Raw genomic sequence first — 24025 nt, 5'->3', positions numbered from 1 at the left:
CAAGACTGCAATCATAAACTATCACATGGGGTTTTTCCCCATTAGTTGCTGCTACATTAACACTTGCATTTTCTTAAGTAATAACTGTAAGCGAAACCAACCATTGCAGTCAATATATATATAAAAAATACTGTTGAAAATGACTTCTAAATTGGCTTAAAATTAAAATAATGGTACTTTCTACTTTAATGTCACCCCAGCGAGGCACAAACAAACACAACAACATTTGATAACTTGTACGCAGGTAGCCATTTCTAAACAGCACACAGAAGGCAATTTCTAGAGGGTAGCCATGTTAAGATCAAGCTTAAACGAAATGTTATTCACAAAATTAACAATTGCTTGCATGGCTTTTAAAAATACATAGCGGGAATGGGGCCCCTGATGGGAATCAGAATCCTAGCTGTGGTTTGGTGCTCAATTTCCACCTCCTGCGATCCTGACCTGAACTGAGCTCTCTATGTCTGCTATTTGCATGGGGTGGGGGTGGGGTGGGGAGATTTCTACTCATACCAATGGAAACTACTATTCCAATGAAAGTATGATTCCTCTATCTATATATGGCCCACAGCAGGAGATGAAGGTTTCAACACCACACCCTTCCTAACAACAAAATCCACAAAAGGTTGCGCTATAATACATCTGATAATCTTCAACATGCTACAAGTCTCCATAACATAAAAGATAATTGTTATAAGAGAAGCCATGAGTACTCATATTCATGATGTTGCTAAGGCGACTTTAAGATCATGTCACATCATTGTATTTTCAATATTATTTTAGGCGGTATTTTAACACTAACTATGGTTAGAATGGAACTATTAATGTATAATCTAGAAAGCAACGGTCACAGGTGCATTCTGAAACGAGTAGCAGACATATTCTGAATTACACCAGTAAATATTTAAGATGCTATTGTTAAAAATATGCTGTTGCTTCTTTTAAAAACCGAAATGTTCAGAATGAAATGTGTACAGAGAGATATGTGCTGGTATCTCTAATATGTCTGTCTGATCCAGTAGGTCCAGAACACATGGTGGAAAGGCCACAGAATTTTGCGCATGAAATCAATGGGATCATTTAAAGCAGCGGTTCTCAACCTGTGGGTCCCCAGATGTTGTTGGACTACAACTCCCATCATCCCTGAGCTCTGGCCTTGCTAGATAGGGGTGATGGGAGTTGTAGTTCAACAACATCTGGGGACCCACAGGTTGAGAAAGGCTGATTTAATGGGTTATGGGTAGGCTGCGCAGCTTTGAATTGAAATGGCGGTCCTACTTCAATATTACCTTCTCTTCAACATGACTATATTTATTCAAATGCATTTAATCTCTCTCTCTGTCCATAAAAGAATGACTAGAGTCGCTAGCAGAAAACAATGAAACACACCAAGATCAATACACAATGTACCAAAACCTCACCCAGCCATAAAAGTAGCACAAACGAGCAGCTTCAAACACAGGCAATAAAAGATCAAAGTAGTGAGAACTATGCAGTTGTTCCCATTGAGTTTGCACAGAACAAGCCATAGGACCACACCATAAACGGAAGCAAGTCTTGCTATTCTCTAAAGCGGGTAAGGGAACCTTTGGGCCTCGAAATGTCGCTCGTGTACAACTCTAATCACCCTGAAGACCATCAGCCATTGTGGGCTGGGGCTGATGGGTGTTGGAGCCCAACATCACCTTGAGGGCTACAAGATTCCCATCTTTACTCTAAAGGTTAAGTGTGGAAGGCATTTTCCAAAAGAAAACATAAACAATAACTTTGCAGTTCAAAGCAAGTGGAGATTAAATAAGTGTGTATCCACATTTTGCGAATAAGTATTAAAACAGCTTTCCCTCTCCCAAGGAAATTTTGATGACATCACATTTTTAATGTGATGCAGCAGATGACTTCTTGGTAAAATTGCTATATTAACAAAAATGAAGCAATATTTTTGAGGTAGTATCTTTCAATAAACCCAATTGTTTGCCAGAAAACCAAACCTCTGTTAGACATAAACAGAGTTCCAAAATATAGTACTATCTCCTTTGCTTTCAACTCATGAGCTGTCTGTTGTAATTTTCTATAAGCAATTTCTCTAAAGGAATCTGTGAGGGGGCTTTTGCTTCTCCCATCTCCTTCCTCTAGTCTACTGCTCTACATCCTTTGCGGCAGCTAAAAGAACATGGCTTACACAAATACGACACACCTCTCTCTCCATAGCTGCTATCTGGGTTCCTTAAATCAGCCCCATGCTAAATCTGGAGAAACAGAATACTAAGGACATTTTAGAAGAGAGCCCAAAGAATATCAGGCAGCCTGGTCAGGCGATATAAGATGCAATTTGCAGTATAGATGTATAGAGTCCATAAAAATGCTTTTTCAGAAATCGCTTTTATGTGTTATGCATGTGTGACTGAAAGCCGGTAGCACAAATTTGTAAGTCATTTTGTCTGATGAGAAGAATATGTGCCTTCCTTGAAGACAGTACATACAAAAATGCTTTTTTGTGTGTGTAACAGAGAAAAACAATGGGATTAAACACAATTCTTCATTTAGGCTGAAAATTCTAAATAAACTTGCTACAGAATAAGCCACACTGTACACACTGGGACTTGCTTCCAAGTACACATACACAGGAATGTCTAAAGATCTAACAGTTATTTTAACAATCTTGTGCTCATGGTTGTGATCCTGAGGCTTTGAAGTGTGCACAAAGTTCTGCAAAATCTTGTTCTCTCATGCAACAAATGGAGCTCCTGCAGATCTGGAGCTCCAGGGTATGCCAAACACACCCCATCATATCCCTGTACACAATCCATGCAGGAAAATTGTTACTGGAAGAAGTTGAGATATATGCATAAATATACTGATTTTTCTGCATAGGCTTAGCCGTTTCCTAATGCAAAACCCAAGTCTATTTCACATTCAAAATCTGCTTCCAGTTCAAAAATATATATTTTGCACAGTGACCAGTGCCTGCAGGTGTTCGCACACGAGTTTAATATATGAATTGTAAATGACACGCTTGCATATACCAGCAACACAACAAACGAGGTGAGAATATATTGTTTCAGGACGCCACACTCGTTAGTGTAAACAAATAAAGCATTAAGATAAAACTAACCTTTAATTTGTCATAGCGTTCACTGAGAGCTGCCACCTGGTGATCACGATGCCTCCCAACCAGTTTACACAAGGCACAGATTAACTGGTCATCAGTCACACAATACATGTTAACTTTCTCGTCCTCGTGCTCCAGACACATTAATCCTCTGATATGAGAGTCGGGAATGGGTTCAATCAAACGGTGGCCAGTAAATGGCTTCTTGTTTGGGTGAGTTGCTTTTAAGCACTCCTCACAGTAGGAAACCTCACACGTTACACATGTCTTTACTGCTTCCTGAGCAGGATCCTGGTCACAGAACTGGCAGAGAACTTTTTCACTGGAGGACATGCTGTTGCTATCGAAAGCTCGCTCTCGGCGAGTTTCACTTGGAGAATTGGGCCCGCTCACCGAAGCTTTCTGAAACCTGTCGATGATATTCTGCAGCGTGACGTTGCGCTTGAGTCCGTCTAGACCACGTTGATTAAGGGTGATGACATAACGACAAGTAGGGCACTGGAAGGCGGTGATAGATTCCACTGATTCGTTGGTGGCACAGTGGGAGACCAAGATGCGATGCGCACAATTGAAGCAGAGGCTGTGAGCGCAAGGCAGCAGCAGCGGATCCTCAAACAGCTCCAGACAGATAGGGCAGGTCAGTTCCGACTCCAGTGTTTCCATCTTCAGGCAAAGCTCTCCTGTGTCATCAGCAAAATCCAGGGAAGCTGATCAGCTATCTGAAAGCACAACATAAAATTCGATTAGGCGAGACAGAGCAGAGGGGTCAGCCATGGGGGGTTGTCAACTTTCACCACTTTCCTGACCACCTCTCCAGACTGGAACGCTACAAAACGTTTGGAATCTGCCTATGCGCCAGCAATCAAGGTACTTAAAATTCTATTTCCCTTTTGTGCTTCCCTCATCCTCAAGTGTTGTTGTGGTTTTTTTAACTATCCATTTTCTATCTCTCTCCAGAAGAGACAAAGAGCAAGAGCAGATGTTTGGAATGCATTCATATTAGCATTACTTAAAAACAAACAAACCAGTAACCGTGTTTTAAAATACACACATCCATCACAATGCTGTTGCAAAAGCTTTTCACAGTTACACTATATAATGAGTTACCATGTCTTAATGTGTGTTAACTTTTAAGATCAACCGTGGCAGCAGAGAACATCTGATTTATTGCATAGAGCACCCAAATTTCCTTGCTGTTTCTCAACATTAACACAATCTCATTTTGAGGATTCCAGGTTTTGCTTACATTTACAATAGAGCACTTGGACATATGCAGTGTGTGTGTGTGTATATATGTATGTATGTATTGTATGTGTCTAACTATATGAAAAGTTATCTGTGATTAAATGAACAGCAAATACATAAATATATACAAATTATAATAGCAAATACAGTGTAAAATACCTCAAAGTCATATGCAGTGAGGTGTGCATATGCATATGCTGTTCAACAGCACAGATCAGGAAAAAAAGAAAAATATTTAGAACAGGAAGTGGTGCTTCAGTGCTACTTGTCAAAAATTTGGTGGGGGTGACACAGTATTTGCTGAATTGAGGATGGATGGAATTAAAACATCCTGTTCTCTCTTTTTGTTTTTATTATAATATGTGAAGGTGTCAGGCATTTCTGTTGTTTTAAGCCAAGAGGGTCAAAAGCTGTTCTACTGTACAAATATTCGTGTTAATAGCCTTGGAGCTTAGCTGGAAAGGCAGCACACAATTCGACGATGACTTTTTTCCAGCGTGGGATTCAAGAACAGTCAGCAGCTCCCCCCTCCTCCCCCGCCCAAAGAAATCAACCCTAAAAATGACCGAAACTTCATTTTGTTTCCTCTTTCACTAATCATGTTGCATGGAATGATTTTGAAAGAGTCGCTCTACGTGGCGCTCCTTCCCTCAGCTCTTGTCAAGGCCCTATCACTGTTATAAGCAGACAGGTCAGTGAAGCAGAAGCAAAAGCTATGCTTCACACTCACCGAAACGTACCTCTTCACAGTACAATCTATTTAAGCTTTGTTGCTCATAACCGAGGACAGCTTCAGATGGCCCAGCTGCAGACCCTGCACACTGTAAAGTCGTTGTTCCGTTGTATTAACTCTCTGCCTCCCCTCTCTTTCACCTCCCCGCCTGCCCCCCAAATTCACATAGAAATCTTGGTTCATTAAGGGTGAATGGAGCCTTATGCTCATTAGCAAGCTTGGGAACCAAATCTCTTTGAACCTTCTGCCATTTCCCCACAATTAAACCAGGGGCTGCAGTTACGACGACAGGAAGGCGATGTATAACCTCAGCCCAAACCATAATAGCACAGAAAAGTTCAACAAATGGAGGTGAAGTTCAAGTCAACCTCTAATTCTTATTCATACTTGCTTTGTGGCGAGGGGAGAAAAACATTTGTCCCACAGAGACGGAGAACAATGTACCATTTGGTTTCACACTTATTTGCCAAAAATCTGTGGAACTTTCAGAACTTGCCAACCCAATCACAAATAAGAGTTTGCTTGGTCCCCCTCCCCTCCCAGCATCTACTATATAATAGGATAACTGAAAATGGATTAGATCACCGTTAACACAGTGATTTTGCAGGCACCTCTGGTGGCACCTCTGGTAATGGAAGAGGAAGGGTGACAGTTTTGCTGATTCAAGCCCCATGTAACCCCAGTGGAAGTTGGCATTGGAGTTTGCAGGGGGAATGGACAAAAATGGCCTCTCTTCTGTCCATCCGTTGGATCAAAAACCTTCCTTCCATAAGTGCAAGGCCACCAATTGGAATCCACCACCAACATGGAATGTAGTAGGGTAAACATTGTTCTCAGTTGCCTAAAAGGAGTCCATGGCATGATGTCCCCTCTCAGCAACCAAGATATTTGTAAATTGTTTGAAGTTTGGTGTGATAAGAGATCACCAAACACTGCCAACAAAGCCTACAAAGGTACACAAGAATAGAAAGCAATGTTCACCTGGCTCTTCCCTAAGGAAGGATCACACTTTAGGTTTCAGCTGAGAAACTGCCACTATCCATTTGCTTTAGAGACAAATACTGAGGGCAAAGGACAGAGCATCACATTCATGGGCTTTTTTCCCTCTTAAAAGGTGCATTTTTGTGATAGAAAGAAGTTCTTACAGGAAGTCAGACAAATTTCGGTTGACACGCCATTACAGAAAATAGCATTACACATTATTCTGAGCCGGTGATTTTAAAACTCCAGTTCAGAATTAGAATGTTTGGTGTGAATAAAACCAGCAGAACAAGCAATCTACAAATACAACCAGGGTTAAGGATCCGTGTCTTAAGACACACATGCCAAGAACCAATCTTTATCTAATCCCTTTACCCATTTTGCTTAAAGACAAAACGTGTATGGAATTCAGAAAATAACTGAAAGACAGGAACGACCAATAGGAACAACCTCATTATCAGTAGGTAACATCATCAGGCAGATGCCAAGGCCCTGGCAGCCCCCCCCCCCCGATGACTTAGAATGTCTACAATTAAATTATTTCCCACAATGCCATGGGACAATGGAAACATTGTGGGAAATGATAAATGGCGGCTTCAAGTCACTTGGTGCTTACTTCAGTACTTCTGCTGGTTTCCCTATCCACCAGATAAACCAGCTGGGTCTATCAACATAGCAGAGGGCCACTGACAACGACACAGAGAAGTCTCCCTTGCTAGGAGAGGATCTGTAATTATGTATTGCCTCGTGGCATCAAGTAACAGAATGTTTTCATGATTTCATTCCTACCCTAGTGCACTTAATGTGCACCATTTATCGGAAGAGCACTGCTGATATAGCTCAGTATGAGACTTTTAATATCAGGGTTGGGGGGCTTGAGCCCCACATTGGGCAAAAAGATTCCTGCACTGCAGGGGGTTGGACTAGATAGATATACCCTCATGGTCCCATCCAACTCTACAATTCTATGATTATGCTTCTATGACTTAAGAAATTAGTAGCACAGCGGGTGGCACTGTGGTCTAAACCACTGAGCCTAGGGCTTGCCAATTGGAAGGTCCGTGGTTCGAATCTTCGCGACGGGGTGAGCTCCTGTTGCTCGGTCCCAGCTCCTGCCAACCTAGCAGTTCGAAAGCATGCCAAAAAGTGCAAGTAGATAAATAGGTACCGCTCCAGCGGCAAGGTAAACAGTGTTTCCGTGCACTGCTATGGTTTTGCCAGATGCTGGCCACATGACCCGAAAAAACTGTCTGCAGACAAACATTGGCTCCCTCGGCCAGTAAAGCGAGATGAGCACTGCAACCCCAGAGTCGTCCACGACTGGACTTAACTGTCAGGGGTCCTTTACCTTTTAGCACATTATGGTAACAAATGTCAATCCTTCCATTATCACTACCCATGGGTGGGGTATAAATAAAATGATGATGATGATGATGATGATGATGATGCAGGAAAACAACTTTCTCCTATAAAGGAAAGGCTGCAATCCAGAAACCATTAAGGTGGAACCCAGTCAATTTTTCAACATATTTTTGATGAAGTCATTCGAAGAATGTAGTGAGTAAACCAGTGTGAAGAGGAACTAAGAAAACCATGGAACAGTACTGTATTTAGCAGAATGAACCCAAGTCAAAAGATACAGCTCAAACGGGGAAAACTAACTGAAATCAAGTGCTACCTTGTTCAAGCATAAAATGGATTTTTAAGCATTTCCCCCACTAAAGCTGAGTGATCTCTAACTTCAAGCCGTTGACTACTAGCAGACAAAAAATAACCACCATGCCATATACCGTACCTGGGCTGTTGAACATATTTGACCAGGAATATTTAAGGTACAAACTACACTGAATGTAGCTCCTATTCAATCCACTAGGCCATGTGTAGGAGATGCATAGAACCATAGAAGTAGTCTAGTCAAGGAATTTAAGTAAGAAAGTCTGTGTCTGCAAATCCTTTTTAAGACTCTGAGAGGCATAGTAGTTGGACGTCCATTTCAATCAGCCCCTTCTTTCTCACTGAATCCTATATTTTTTCTGTTGGAAAAAGGTTATGCACAAGTAATATATTCAATAACTATTTATATTTGATATCAGAATTTAATACCGCTATTATTAAAGTATGCTTATTTTATACCTCAAAAACTAAAAGATAAAAATAATATTATAGGATTCAGTTGCAAAATACAGAACTATGTTTTTCATCAGCTAGTATACGGACATCACATACAAAGTTAAAGCCTAGCTATTAAGTATTCCTTGCTTCTGTTGGATGGGTGATGGTCAAGCAATTGGTCTGCCTAGAGGTGTGGGGGAAAGAATTAATGAGATACGCTGATTAAATAAATTTCTAGGTCAATTGGATCACTAATACCGGGACCCCTACCACAACTGAAGTCAAAAAGCTCAAGCAAACATACAGCACCGAAATTACTCCTGGTCCTAGTCTTACTGATACATTGGCCAGCATGATTGACTTAGAAGAAAAAAGATACAATGATGTTAAACACCAAAACATAGTGCTGTTTGTCAGTGTTTACATTATGACCACGTGTGAGGTCTGGGGCAATTGTTCTCCCCTAAAAAAAGGACCTCTTGTCCAAATAAATACTTCTAGGACTGCAGCTGTGGTTAGACAGACAGACATTTATTTCATATAATTTATATATATTATATAGGCATGGTTCATCAATTACAAAAGCAATAACAGAAAACAACAACAAAGCATTAAAAAAGAATCCATAAATTTTACAACTAGCCCTTCTCTTTCTAAACCATTGATCCATCTAGCCCAGCCATGTCTACTTTGAATGGCACAATTCTCTTTCTCATCACCTGCTGCCTGGTTGCTGAGACATATCTAATGCTGGGATCATAGATTAGAAACCAAATTACTCAGAACTCAGATATTACAAAATCTGCATGGCAATGGGGAGACTCTGTTTAAAATTTTATTTTTAACTCAAATGCCTCCTGACATGAACAAGCATCTGTATAAACTATTGAACATATATCACATGTTTGAAGACATATACATGAAATAAAACATTAGGGCAGCGCTGCAAAGCATGCCAAGGCACCAGAAATAAACACAAGTAATGTTTACGGACAAGTTTGCTAACCATAAAGTTGAACAGTATAGCCTATGACAGGTCTACATTTAAAACCTCTTCAAATAAATATACCAACTAGTATACCCACCAGCGGATTTAGGCCCTACCTGTTTTTGCTGAAACATTGCTGTTAAATGATCACGCAGATCCCCCCCTCAGTAGATTGTAAAAAGCCAAAGAGGCCTGCGGAAGCCTCTGCTAAGCTACATGAGTCCTGGACCTTTAGTGCGGCAACAGTGTACTTTGTGAGACAGCTGATACTGAAAGCACAACAGGAAAATCTACCCTACAATTCCAGGAAAGCCAGCTCCACCTAATCACCTCCGCCAGAGTTTAAGGACTAGAAAATGCCTCCGCAATTGGGTTGCCTTTTGTCACTGACACTAAAGCAAACTTTATCCTTTCTCTTTCAGCATTCAGCAGTTTGGAGTGAGAAAGCAGCGAGGATCAGATTCTCTCACAGTACGTCCATGTAACCCACCCCGACAATGATGGCTTGTAATAAGGGCATTGGGCTTTGCTGCCACATTATTTGAACAAGTGGAAGCTCAGCCTGCTGTGTAATTAATCCAGGGCTGAATAATGGATTTCAGTTCCCATGCCTGTAAGAGGAGACTGACCTGAACCAGCAAAACCTGTCACACCACCAAGAGTTCAAAACTCGATTACTTTCTCATGGAAGATCGAGGCCTACTGGACAAATATCACACGGTCCAGTATTTGACTATTATATTTCTGCTAGTGTATATCTGAAACATTCCTTGCGCAAGTTCATCAGCCAAATGGCACCACAGTAATAAACTGTTTATATTAAAAAATAGACTTCTTTCTCAGTGGTGCCATTTAGGAAAGATGGAAGACTACATCTGACTCTCTCTTAAAAGCACTATAGTAAAGCAGAATATTCTTAAAATTACATTACCCTGGTTTTTTTGCATTTAATTTTGAATCTATCCAGGAGTGGGCCTTTGAACTTTGCTGTGAACACACACACACACACACACACACACACACACACACACACCCACCAGTGAAACAGAGTCCCTTCATTTACAAAAAGGAATGGCTAACCTGTGACCCTTCAAATATTGCTGGACTACAATCATCATCCTTGACCATTGGCCATGTTTTCTGAGGGGAGTTAGAATCCAACAACATATGAAGGACCACAGATTCCTTACCTCTAATATATGACAATGGGGTGTATGGGGTGTTATGGGAGGGGAACACGTTGTGCTCCTTCTGGCATAGCTTGTCCACCTTTGGTCCCCAACGCTGCACTCTGCTCTTACCTGTGGTTCCTAGAAGCTGTCGGCATGCAACAGCGGCCACAGCCCGAGAACAGCTTCCACTGGCCAACTAAACCAGGTGAGGGTAGCTGATCAGTCTCAGAGCCCTACATATGAGCAAGACCAATAGTGGGCCCAACAGTCAAGAAGGTGGTTACTGTGACGAGCAGGTGGGGCTCGTCCATCTGGAAAGGTAGCCTATCCAAGAGAAGGAAAACTCTGATCCTATACCTTCACTGCCTTGTGGGACATCTCTGGGAGAAGAAAAGGCTAAGGAGCAAACCCTACAAAAATCCAGAGTGGAATCCTTAAGACAGTTGGGTGGTGTCTTTTACACCTCTTTCTGGCAATTCCTGTAGTCAAGCTCTGCTTTCCTTTGGAGGCCAAGAGGGCTTTTTTTGTCATCTGGGTAGCCCAGGACCTCCATACACACTGCCCAGGCTTGTGCCCCAAGGAGATCTCTTCAGTGCTGCTAATGCAGTGGTTTAACTTCACCCCCAGAGGCACACTCCATTGTCTCTCGAAATAGATGGATACCAACAACAATATATGACATAGCCTTGACAGTCCAAGAACTACATGAAAATGTCCCTATATATTTTCTTGCGTATCTTCCTGAGCATTATAATACAGACCAGACGGCTTTCAATGGATGTGTTAAAAGATTCATGTGAAAGTGGAAGCAGCAGGAATGAATTGCTTCCTTGTGTTCCACTTTTCATCTTGCAATGTCTCCTTTTTAAATTGTTGTCACAAAATTAAAAATGCATTAAATGCTTGGAAGAATGGATCCAAAGCAATGTTCCATTTGCTCTTCATTCCAGCAACAAGCTTGCATTTCATTTGTGTTACGGAGTAATTGAATTTCCTTCATTATTTCCTCTCTTATGAGAAAGGCCGGAATAGTGTGACATTGAGACTGCTACAGTTCTCCAGGCTAGATCTCAGCATAGATGCACAATTTAAAAAATAGCCAGTTAAATGAAGTAATGAAAATAAAAACAAACAGGGGACAATCAGCAGTAACCTAAACTGCCTGGGTAATAGTAAGAATTGAGACTTAGTCCACCGTTTTCATTCACATTGCATGCACATATAAGGAGTGCAGTGTGAGCCAATTTCTCATAGCACAATCCCATGCCACTATAAGGAATGTGTGAATTAAACAATCATGGGGCAATTTAATGGGCGTCTATATACAGAGATGCTTTTCCAGCAGAGTGCTAACAGGATGGAGGAAACACAGCATTATCACCCTCCTCATCTTGTTGTTGCCTGTTTCAGGCGCACTCCCCAAATATGTGGGCTCACATGACAAGGAAGCAGCTCTCTTCTGCAGTCGTATATGCAAGGCAAGGGCTATCAGCTTTAGACATCATCTGCAATAGAGCATAAAACACAGCAGGGCTTTTGATTCCCCCTGCCATGAGGTTCTCTCAATTCCAACCCAAACATGTATGGTCAAATTTTAACTGTTAAGCACTTTGGGAAACTCATTCTTTTTTTGGTACCGAGGATCTATTTTGAGGAAAGGGTTTCCAAAGTAAGTAAAACTATTTACCAAGATGATCAACGTCTTTATTCTACCTCCCCAAATGCTCTACGTTGGGCTGCCCTGAAAGGTTCAATTATGGCAACATGGAGAAGCTTGAATGCTCACTGGACAGACAATCGCCACCACATTACACCACTGCTGTAGGGACACGGGTGGCACTGTGGCCTAAACCACTGAGCCTCTTGGGCTTGCTGAGCAGAAGGTCAGTGGTATGAATCCCTGCAATGGGGTGAGCTCCCGTTGCTCTGTCCCAGCTCCTCCCAACCTAGCAGTTTGAAAGCACACCAGTGCAAGTAGATAGTTACCGCTGCGCTGGGAAGGTAAATGGCGTTTCCATGCACTCTGACTTCCATCATGGTGTTCTATTGTGCCAGAAGCAGTTTAGTCATGCTGGCCACATGACCCAGAAAGCTGTCTGCTGACAAATGCCAGCTCCCTTGGCCTGAAAGCGAGATGTGCGTCGCAACCCCATAGTCGCCTTTGACTGGACTTAGCTGTCCGGGGGTCCTTTATCTTTACCTTTTACCACTACTGAACAGAGGCACCATCTTTCAATGGCGATTGGGAGGGCTATGTCACACACATGATGTCTCTATGTCCCAAAGTCTCACACATGAAGTCAGGATGCTGGGAGGAGTGCAGCTCAATGGCCAGTGGCTCCTCCTACACCTCCTCTTGGTGCTGCCCCCAGCAGGAGGCTGCTTCGACCCTCCTTCCCAGCAGCAGCAGCAGCAGGAGCAGACCACTGGAGGCATGCCAAGCTTGGCTCTGTGTTGCAGCTCCACACTTCTGGGATATCCTGAGGTCCTGGCCCCAACCCCAGAAATACAGGGGGGACCAAAAGGGGTTCAGCCCCTAGGAGCCAGCGCCCCTGCTGCTGAAAAAGTTGTAATTAGCTACTGAGCCAAGTTCAGGTGGCTGATACTGGTGTGCAAAGTCCTATACAGCTTGAGACCAGGATACCTTGAAGATATTCTCACCCTTTATATACTCAGTGGCAGTGCTTTTTTTCCTTAAAAAATGTTTAGGGGCACTCTCTTTTTGACTCAATAAAATCACCGTTTTATAGTTCAAATTGGGGGAAATAAATACAGTAAATGGACAAAAGCACCAAGATTAACAAAACGTTCAGGGGTATGCGTACCCCCAGGAAAAAGGAACTGCTCAGTGGTTTACTACACTCCACAACAGACGGCCTCCTACAGATACCATCTTATGAGGAGGTCTACTCTGCACAATATAGAAATTGGGCCTTCAGTGTGGTGGCACCTGCCCTTTCCATTTGAAGCGATAGGGTCTGTTGTCTGTCTGGCTCTTACTGAAGACCGTTCTCTTCCAGCAAACGTTTTAAGTGGAGATCTTTATTTTGGTCTGCATCTGTACTGGAACTATTTTTAACTGCCTTAAAAAAACATCTGGAACTGCTTTTAATTGTTTTCACACCTTTTTGCTTTAGTTACAGTCATATTCTATAACCAAGTACTTTATAGTTGTAACCCACCCTGGGACCTTATGGAAATCTAATAAATTATTATAAATAAAGAACAAACGCTTCTACAGTATACAGTTGGAAAAGGGTCAGGGGTTTTTCACCTAAGGGCTGATTTCACCTGCTACTTTTTTGGTGTGAACCTAAAATGTTTAAAGTGTAGGAGTGGCCAACATTTGTTTGTGAACATTTATTTAAATACAGATACACTTACCAATAGATACAAGCACCGATTGGCTACAACCACACGTCACATATAAAACTGATAGAAAATCCAGATTTCCCTTTGCATAGTGTGCAAAACAGCACAAAATGAATTCAAACGAAAGCAATATGGGAAAAAGAAGCCCATAAAAAAGGAACTCTGTTGTAAATAATACTGTATTAAAGTTCCCAAAATGATCCAAAACCCAGATTTTCTATAGAATTACACATACTTATTAATCTTGCTGAAGAAACCTGTGCATTATATCTGATGCAGAAAGATACATTAGTGATCGTGCCAGAAAACACTAGATTTTCTTTGTTTAGGAGACAACGATCTTTCAAAGTTAGCCAATAAAAAGCCCCATTTCCTTACAAAATATTAAATGAAGCCACTCATCTTCTTTAAAAAAAGAAAAGAACTACACACAACTTCCTTTTAACTTATTGTATAAGCTTTGTTTTTCTGCATTTCTGTCTGCTGACTGCAGCTATTTGTTCAGTAACTGGGTTTTCCTTACTACTTAGGAACAAAACCAAAAGAGTGTTAACTCTTTTGTACTTTGCTATTAAGGCCTGAATTCCAGTTTGACCGCTTGAAAGGTAGGGAAGTGAACAGAGCATTACCGTTGAACAGGATAACAGGCTGCTCATTTGCAAAAAGGATATGAGGAAAAGCATTGTGCATCTGAAGGACTCTAAGAAGCAAGGTGATTCATATTCCTGACTCATTTACAGTTGACCATGAATTAAAGAAAGGTACTAGGATTCTAATTTAGCTTGACATTTGTACACAGAAGAGATTTCTGTGAACTTGTGCAAACAAAGCACATTCAGAATTGAGGCATTCTATGTCATTTCAATTATTCATTTAATTTATATTCACCTTTCTATGAAAATGTACCCAAAGCAACTAACAGCAACAACACACATACAAAATGGCAATTATAAAAATAGCACAATATAAAAGCAGAGAAAGTAAGAACAAGTGAAAAAAATATGCCAACATTGGCTAGCACCAATACACGCAAAACTACAGCAGGGATACATAACTACGTTTGCAGGATCTCATTTGGCCCCTAAAATTGGCAGGCACCTCCTCCCTGTTAAATATAACATACATTTTATCCTATGATGTCGAGTCATGGCCAAAGGGTTCTTCTCACATGTGAATAGCAGCATAATCCTACTAGAGGTCTTTGCCAAAGCCTTGGTTGATAATTAAACTGGGAGAGATGGGCTCAGGACTTGACACTGAGAATGAGTTGACAGTGCCAACATTGCTGGCCCTTCAACACTTGATGAGTTCAAAACATTAACTACTAAAACAGGGGTGGGAAACATTTATTTTTTTAACCCACTAAGTGTCACATTCCCTTGGGGAAAATCTGTTAGGGTCCACATGCCAGTGGTGGGTAGGAACACAGCCAAAAAGTAGACACAGCAACTCTGTCTCACCCTCCCTTCCAGACCATCATGCTCCTGGGAAAGGGTCAATCTGCTGTTACTGGAGGTCTGGATGTAGGACCTACCCCCATGTTGCATCTGTTTTGGTGCCTCTTCCCTATCACTTCTCTTCCCAGACTCCAGGTTCCCCCCTCTCCTGCAACCCACATGAAATTAGGCTGAGGGCTGTATGTTACTCACCACAAAGAAAATTTGTTGCCAGGGATCTAGCATTTTCCAAAGACAGGCTTTGGGCCTCTCCCCAAGTATATGTAATGAGAACCCAGTGGTCATGATCAAGTTCAATAAATATCTTGTACTATAAGTAGAAGGAAAATGGAACTGGAGTACATAGCCTGTTAACTGACATCCCATGAGAAGCTTTGGCACAACCGGCAAAAGACTGTTAAACTATTTTATTTATTTAAGGAATTTATGCCTTAATCTTTAGCCAAAATGGCTCTCTGAGCAGCTTAAAAAAACCAGTATGAAGATGGTCCCTTCCCTCAGGCTCACATTCTAAAAAGACATTTGCCACTGTGTATTGTGGCATATAAAAAGGCTAATAGATTTATTGTGACATAAGCTTTCATTGGCTAGACACCACTATCAGATACAAGATAGAGGGCTCTAATTTACAAAAAAGTTTATGCCACAATTACTCAGTTTATTTCTAAGGTGCCACAAGCCTCTTTCTGGTTTTTGCTGCAATCAACTAACACCACACCTTCTGGAAGTTGCAATTCCTTTGTTTTTGTTCACAGTCCTTGGGATTTCAAAGAATATGAAATATTAACAACTGAGAGACAGCTAGTGTGATGTTGTGAAGAATGGTAGATCAGACCCAGAAGACTGTCTTAAAAATCAACACCACTGTGTTGTCCCGATAACTGAAGGGATCTCTGAAATCAGTGATGGCCTGGGGCGGTGTGAGCTACAAGACAGAGGTGATATTAGTCAGAAGGACTGCTGTGGTGTCCCAGGTGGAAGTTTCATTCAGATGGGGTTTCAACACAAGTGTGTGGGTTCTACCCAAGAAAAGCCAGGCAAGGCAAAGCTTAGTTCAATGTAGGAACCTGGATAGCTCCATGCAGTTGTTCAGGCTAGGATGGCATATGAGCATATTCAAAACGATGCTTCAGGCAACCCCAGACTGAGACTTAAAAGGGGTTTTCAGCTCTGTCTGGGTGGTTAGCTCCACTTTTGCTGGAACAGCCCTTTCCAGGGCCAAACTTTCAGTTTGGTTCCAACTGCATGCGGAAGAGCATGACTCCACTTGAGTTTCTGGGCCAAAATTATTGGACTTGGAAGACAGCAATGTAACGTCCTAAGGTTGGGGAGGTGGTAGCAAAATGGGGGCCTGTTACAGAGAGGCTTCTGGTAAGGTGGAGTTATCCAAGGCTGGCACTGAAGACAACTATATATCTCATTCCCCAAACCTAAAGAGTCTTGACTCCAGGTTCCTAGGTAGCAGATGTTGCTTGGAGTGCTTTTGCTCATCTTAGGTAGGTGCATTGACAACACTCATTACTGGCTCTCGATTATTTAATGCTGCTATTGTTTTTCATATATTGGTTTATGGTTCATTGATTATCTTTGGTTTTTATCATTTTATTTTTTCCACTACAGTTGTGAACGGCCTTGAGTGCTTTCTTGGAATTGGAACCTCAGGATAAAAATTATGAATCAAATAAACAACATGTTCAGCAATAAAATTCAGCAGCCATGGATGGCACTTGTCTAGTATATGTGGTAGGCTTCGGTATTCTTGTGCGGTTTAAAAACAACATACAAATTTGTAACGCAAGTGGTTGTCCTTTCTGGTTAGTAAGAACTAGCTGATTGATTTCAGACCCAAGAGCAGGCATAGGCAAACTCGGCCCTCCAAATGTTTTGGGACTACAACTCCCATCATCCCTGACCACTGGTCCTGTTAGCTAGGGATGATGGGAGTTGTAGTCCCAAAACATCTGGAGGGCCGAGTTTGCCTATGCCTGTCCAAGAAAATTAGGCACACAAATAAGGCCCTTCTCTCTCTCTCTCTCTCTCTCTCTCTCTCTCTCTCACACACACACACACACACACGCACACACATGTTTTTCCATTACAATATACAGCAAAAAAAGTGCCTGAATACACTTGCATTTCCATTTTCCACATCACCCTTCCCCTGCACTTGCATACCTCCATCCTCCTCAAAGAGAAAGGCATGGACTCCAAATGGCTAGGCAGCTGTACAAGTTCCTTCTTCAGATGTGACATCATAGAAAGAAGATCCTTTCCTCACCATATGTTATATGGTGTGAAACCATGTTTCAAGCTAGAGGGTCATTTCCAAGGGAGCGGGGAACTATTTGGAGTAAACGTTGTGAGTTCAAAAAAAGCCAGAGAAGACACTCAGGCTTAGAATTAAAGCATTAAAGAAAAGAAAAAAGTGCACATCACTACAGCACTGAATGTGATTATTCATTAAATGTACATGGTGTTCGGGAAATAAAATTCTTCAGTTATTAAAACAACAACAAGATACAGCTTTCCTTCTAGTGAAAGCCTATGGGAAAACTAGCCTAGAACTGAAGCCACTCATTTGTACTAAGAACACTGGTGAGAGAGCCACAACTTTGCAATGTGAGAGGGCATGTGGAACCTCCAACAAAAATGGTGCAGTGTATCCTTCAGCCCACAAAAGGAGCGTTAGTGGTGGAGGGGTAAGGAGATGTGGAGGGGGGGGGAATGGAACACACACCCTTTTGCTTTATAGATTGGGTGAGGAATTCTGGAGAAGGGAAAAGGTGCACTTTCCCTTTCTTCTTCCTGAAACATCTCCACACAGTTCAAGGAGATTTAAAAAAACAAACAAACCATGGCATGTACAGCCCCAACCCAAATTTCCCCTTCAGGACCCTTTCCATTTTCATTTTTTTAAAAAGAAAAAAGTTTAAAACTTGCAGGGCATATATTTTGGAAGTGTTTTGTACTTCTGCATACCTTAGGATTTATGAGCCTGTTTCATTGGCCTTCTTGTTTCTCAGTGGCCCTGTTTCCACCCCTGTTGCCACTTAACAATCTGAAGGAGCTTGCCAAGAACGAAGCCAATACTTCAGCTTCAGGAATAGAGGTGAAGGGTCAGATACAATTCAGGAGATGAAATCATAGAACAGGATGGTGAAAAAGTAAAATTGCAGAGTTTCGAGAAACTGAAGTTTAAGGTGAGAGACTGGTTACATTATCGACAGATAAATGAAGTATTCAAACAGGACAGAAAGAAAGGCTTCCAAGTGGAGAAGTCAAAACTAGAAACAGAACTGTTAGAACCCAATACTAAAAACTTGTCAAGAATGTACAACTTGCTGTTGAAATGGAATACTCAAGATGAAATGGTGAAATCCAGTATGATTAAATGGGCACAGGATATTGGGCATGACATTGAGCTTGCTGACTGGGAGCAGTTATGGACCACTGGTGTTAAATTCACGGCATGTAATGCCTTAAGAGAAAACATTATGAAAATGATCTACAGGTGGTACATGACTCCTGCTAAGTTAGCAAAGATCTATCATTTGCCCAATAACAAGTGTTGGAAGTGTAATGAAACGGAGGGAACCTTCTATCACCTTTGGTGGACCTGCCCGAAGATTAAGGCTTTCTGGGAAATGATCTACAATGAAATTAAAAAAGTTCTGAAGAGAACCTTTATTAAAAAACCAGAAGCCTTTCTCTTGGGTATGGTGGGCCAAATGGTGCCAAAGAAGGATAGGACATTTTTTATGTATGCCACAACAGCAGCAAGAATCCTTCTAGCAAAGTATTGGAAGACACAAGATTTACCCACGTTGGAAGAATGGCAGACGAAGGTGATCGATTATATGGGACTGGCAGAGATGACTGGCAGAATTCGAGACCGGGGGAAAGAGGCGGTGGATGAAGATTGGAACAAATTTAAAGTTTATCTTAAAAACTGTTGTAATTTGGAAAATTAGGGGATCAGGGTAATAAGAGATAAAGAACTACAGTTGTTTTAATAATCTATGGAAGTTAAATTTATGAAATATAAATAAGTTTATTACGAAAGGGTTGCTGAAAAATCTTGAAATAAGAATGCAGAAAAGGGGTGGTACGGGGAAGTCGATTTTGTGTTTGTTTATGTTTTTGCTTTGTTCCTTTTTTACTTATGAAAAATTAATAAAAATTTATTTTAAAAAAAACAACAGATACAATTCAGGAGATTCAGGAAGACTACCTGAGAACTTCTGACCTCTCCTTTCCAGGGATGCTTGCAAAGACCACGCCTGCAAGGTGATAAGCAAGCCACAAACAGAAGAAGAGGTGCCAGAAGCAACACAGAACAGTATAGCAGGATGACTGTATTATCATAAGCAACGATTCACGAGTGCCATTTACGGGTACTGATGGCGGGTAAATCAGAAATATCAAAATCTTGGAACTTCTTTAACTGAATAATGGCTTGTCATGGAAAATAACAAAATTAATGAAATAAGCCAATTTAATCAGAATTAGAGAAGACTTTCCAAGAAATTGCATCCCCCTTCCCCCCAGTAAAAGTGGACTAAATGTTAATTATTTTACTTATCCTTTCGGTGATATTTGCTTTCTGCAGAAAATACCTCACTTTTCGTGGGAATGGCATTAACTATATGTACAAGTAAGAAATCATACACTTAAACAAAAATGTGTACTCTTTAGGCATGTAAAGCAAATCCAGGTAAACAAGGGCATGATAATCTAAACCAAGGATGAGGAACCTGCGGCACTCCTGGAGTTGCTGTACTACAAGTCCCATTACCTCTGGCAATGCACTGGCTATGCAGGTGGGGACTGATGGGAGATGGAGGGTCACAAGCTCGCTATCCCTGATCTAAGCAAAGGCACTCTGGTCCAGATACTGTCCCAATACTGATATCACCTGCAGATTGCATAAAGTAACCAGCAATTGAAGGCATGGTAATTGCTACATTCTGGAAGTACTATATGAGTTCAGCAAGAACAGAAACTTCTTTCATGATGGCTGAGCAGATAACAAACCTTGGAAAAAGTACAAATCGTATCAAATAAATCCCATCAGTACAACAACAACAACAACAACAACAACAACAACAACAGACTGTCCCCTCAACTTCTCACTGCAGTGCCAGCTGGGGTGGGGAGTCCGCCCTCTAAAGACAGGGCAAGTAATGCTTATCAAACTGCAGCTGGCTGGAAAACAAGTTCTCTTCTAGGGATTAAACTCAACTGGCAAACTGTTCTCCACACAACTGGCTTGCTTATTACTTGTGAGGAGCATAAGTGCCACTAGGGCAGCACACTGATGTAAATATCATTTACACTTCATATTCTCACAAAACCTGCGGCTAGGAACCTTTTGAAGTTTACAACTCCCATCTACAATACAGTTGCAGATCTTGTTACCCATGCACTTCTAATGTCACCTCGCTTCATTTTACTTTTTTTATTTTAAGTAATAAGGGTCTACTCAGCTTGCTTTTTCCTTGCACACTTTGTGATCAGAATAAGTGTATTAAGTGCTTCAGTTTGCAGATGCATAAAAAAGATCAATATGTGTTTCATTAATGCAAGAGGTGGGTAAGGGAAAAACTAGGCTGCGAAGTATGATCTTCACCTCCAAGCTACAGAAAGCACTCCATGTGCCTTGCAGAAAATTACAAGTTGAGGGCACAATTGTGCCCTCTGATACATAACATGCCCCATTTCGGAATACCTCTGCATCTTTATGCACATGTTCAGGAGATGCAGCTGTGACAGTATGCCCAAGGCAATGATTTAGAAAACACTTGCACCTAATGGAAGTCCCAGTTCAACTTACTCTGGTGCAATATAAATAATTCATTTGTGAATTGCTGACTGAAAAAACATGGCGGCTGGCCCTCTTGTGTCATGATTCCATGAAGCCCTGCGGGGTTCAATCTATAAGAATTCTGGCTGCCCCAACAGTGAAAGGCAGTGCCCTTTATGGACAGCTGAATGGCTTGGGGAAAATCTTATCAGTTGTGTGCAACGAGGGAAAGTCTTTTCCCTTGCCCAAGGCAGGATGCCACTTTAGCTCTTGTGATATTAGCTGCTGCTTGCATAGGATAAGGATTCCTGAGTAATTCCTGTGGCTCAGTTCCCGTGTTCCTCTTCTAAGTAAGACACTGGTGTGAATCCTCCTCTGCACATTCAATATTCTGATGAATGAAGAAAGTTCCTTGCTCCACACTCCTCAAAGCTCCCCAGCAGGACTGGCCCTATCAATAGGCAAACTGAAGCAGGCAACTGATTTTGAATGCCATGAAAAAACAACAAATGGTTAATAATAATAATAATAATAATAATAATAATAATAATAATAATAGTTGTTGTTGTTGTTGTTGTTGTTGTTGTTGTTGTTGTTGTTGTTGTTGTTGTGTCTGAAAGAGGCATAGACACCTGTGGAACTTCTCTGCCTCAGGTGTTAACAACTTGACAGGGCTTGGGTACTCAGCACCTTGAATTGGGAGGCTGACATTTGCTCTTCTGCTTCAGGTAGCAAAATGTCTTGGACTGGCCCTGTAACACAGCTCCAAAAGAGGTGCTGAAGACAAGTGCATTTCCATTTCAGCCTGTGCTCTTGGAGAGCAGAAAGATGCAAGAACCACCACACACTGCAGTACCCAAAAACTAATTCCTCAGAGCTATTGCAGCTGTCTTTTAAAAGCAGCAGTTCCACATTTGCTCTGAGAGCAGCCAAGCTCCTCTGACTAGTAAAGGTGGCTTCTAACGGAAGAAAGATGGAACTGGATAGTGAATTGAAGTGGATAGGTTAGGGGTTGGCAGTGCCCTCTGCAACTTTCTCCAAGAGCACAAGACACTGCCCCAGTCCCCAAAACCCCACCTGCCATCACCCACTGTTTCCACCCTTGTGGAAGGACTTCGTAAGAACATGCAGAAGAGGTCTCTTCTCTACATTCCAGCATAGGCCTGCCCATGCTTGCAGACAGTATGAAGTAAATCTACCAAACTGTTCTGTCAGCAAAATGTTATCAGAAGATGTTGTGAGTGCTTAAAGCTTAAGGGCATAATGCTATTACGGAGCAGCTGCATCATCCATTTTATACAAAACGCTGAAGAAATGCTTTTTAAGGATGGGCAGTAAATATGGTGATCAAGCCATGATCACGAAGAAGACATTTTCTCTTCTCATTAGCATGGGTGAGTTACGTAAGAAAGTTTGGCAAGCAAACAATAGAGGCACTAAGCGCTAACTTAAATTAGACAGCTGCACAGCCACTGCAAAAAAGTTGAGTGCTTAACGGGACTTGACGCTAGAGGCAATCATGATTTGATAAAGTTGACTTAAAGAAGAACTATAGGCACTTTAGCATACTTTAAAACAGAATGGAAGAAGTCTTTCTATGTTTGTTGGTTATATAAACAAAGTAAACTGAAACAGCCTGCACAACTGAATTTACCTGTATTTTACTACAATAATAACAAAGTCTAGCTTTTCCTTTCCTACTGCTATCCACCTACCAGTGCATAAGCAATATTGCTGAACTTAAGAACGATAAACTTTGCATTCCGGAAATTAGAGTTGAAAAATGACTATTTTATAAAATCCCAAACACAGAGGGGCGTGTGTGTGTGTGCGTGCACGCGCGCGCGCACACACACACACACGTGCGTACAACACATAACATGTTTCAGGGTCACAAACTGGCATTTCCTTTCATTGACCTGCACTTCCTTTGGCAACCATATAGTGATGTGTGACTCATTAGGAATACAGAAGTTGTTCCTATGTGGCTGCCTGTAGAAGAGAATGATTCACCCTCAGCTTTCTCGATCAATTGATTTTCACCAACCCTTGTTTTCTTTTGAGATTTTTTTTTTTTGATAAAAGAACTGCTCAGATGCCATCTATCTGTGCACAGCTCCCCCTATTTCTCCTCTTCTTTTGTTCCACTGCTTGTGACCTGATAAATCAGCATGCATAAGTAATTCTGGGGATGGGAGAGTATTAAGCACTATCCTGACTGGCAGCACCACAAATTAATCTGCGGACAATTCCAGCAATAGCTCCATGAACTTTAGACCTCCCGGGTTACCGGACCCTAAAGCCCCTTTCTTATGCTCTACATCACATTAAAGCCTTCTTTAGTTTGTGGGAAACATCTTTTTATCTATATGTTTAGATGCACAGATGAAATGAGCTGCTATAATGCAGTCCTAAAAGCACAAAAACAAGCTTTTCCTCAAAAATAATTTAGCCTGGGTGCTTCTTCACTGAAAACCATTAAATCTTCCGAAGTGTCCCCAAAAGGCAGCCTAAAGAAATATTCAATAGATATAGGAATAAATGCACAAACTGGCATTTAATAGTATCTACAGAAAGTGATATAGTAGAAATAGCCCATTGAGAAACAAGCTTTTTTGGCGTGTTCTACATTTACTTTTTTGCACTGATTCAACTAAGAAAGTCTGTAGCATTTGGCAAACTGTTCCAAAACAGAATAATTATGTTCAGCTAAAATGACCTAGCTTAACAGATCCCACAATATGAGCAATTCAGGCAGCGGCTTTAATTTTTCCATACTGACTTTATCTTTGATGCCATGTTAAGCTGAGGCAGTCATGCAACTGATACCACCATTTGGACTGCTCAGTGAACTGCAGGATCTTGTCTATTTTTTCTGTGTTGCAATTTCAATGAGACCCATTCCCATGAAAGCATCCTTAAGATTTCAGTTTCCACGCTAAGTCCAAAACCAAATTTTATTTGCAGGACTTTTTGAGGACTTTCTCTGATGAGGTTTGAAGCTTCAGGTATGGTCAGGGAAGGACTTTATAGTATTCACAAGTTAGTCTTCA

At 41.4% G+C, this 24025-nt stretch overlaps 1 protein-coding gene and 1 long non-coding RNA gene across 5 annotated transcripts in view; one reads left to right on the top strand and one right to left on the bottom strand.

Moving 5' to 3' along the window:
* MID1 (midline 1) overlaps positions 1 to 24025 on the bottom strand; it is a 266243-nt gene that overhangs the window by 62459 nt on the left and 179759 nt on the right. For 3 of the 4 annotated variants that reach the window (XM_028727705.2, XM_028727704.2, XM_028727703.2), the window contains one exon: positions 3113 to 3828. In XM_028727705.2, the coding sequence (XP_028583538.2) occupies positions 3113 to 3772 (660 nt within the window). In that variant the 5' untranslated portion in view covers positions 3773 to 3828. The remainder of the gene's footprint in view (positions 1 to 3112; positions 3829 to 24025) is intronic. The other variant, XM_077927514.1, reaches the window with a different exon arrangement.
* Positions 3824 to 10093, top strand: LOC114596299 (uncharacterized). Its single transcript, XR_003706493.2, has 2 exons — positions 3824 to 3976; positions 9591 to 10093. It is a non-coding gene; the product is annotated as an uncharacterized LOC114596299 (long non-coding RNA).

Source organism: Podarcis muralis, chromosome 4 (assembly GCF_964188315.1).
Source record: "Podarcis muralis chromosome 4, rPodMur119.hap1.1, whole genome shotgun sequence".
Lineage (NCBI taxonomy): Eukaryota > Metazoa > Chordata > Lepidosauria > Squamata > Lacertidae > Podarcis > Podarcis muralis.
This window is presented reverse-complemented; position numbering and strand designations above follow the sequence as displayed.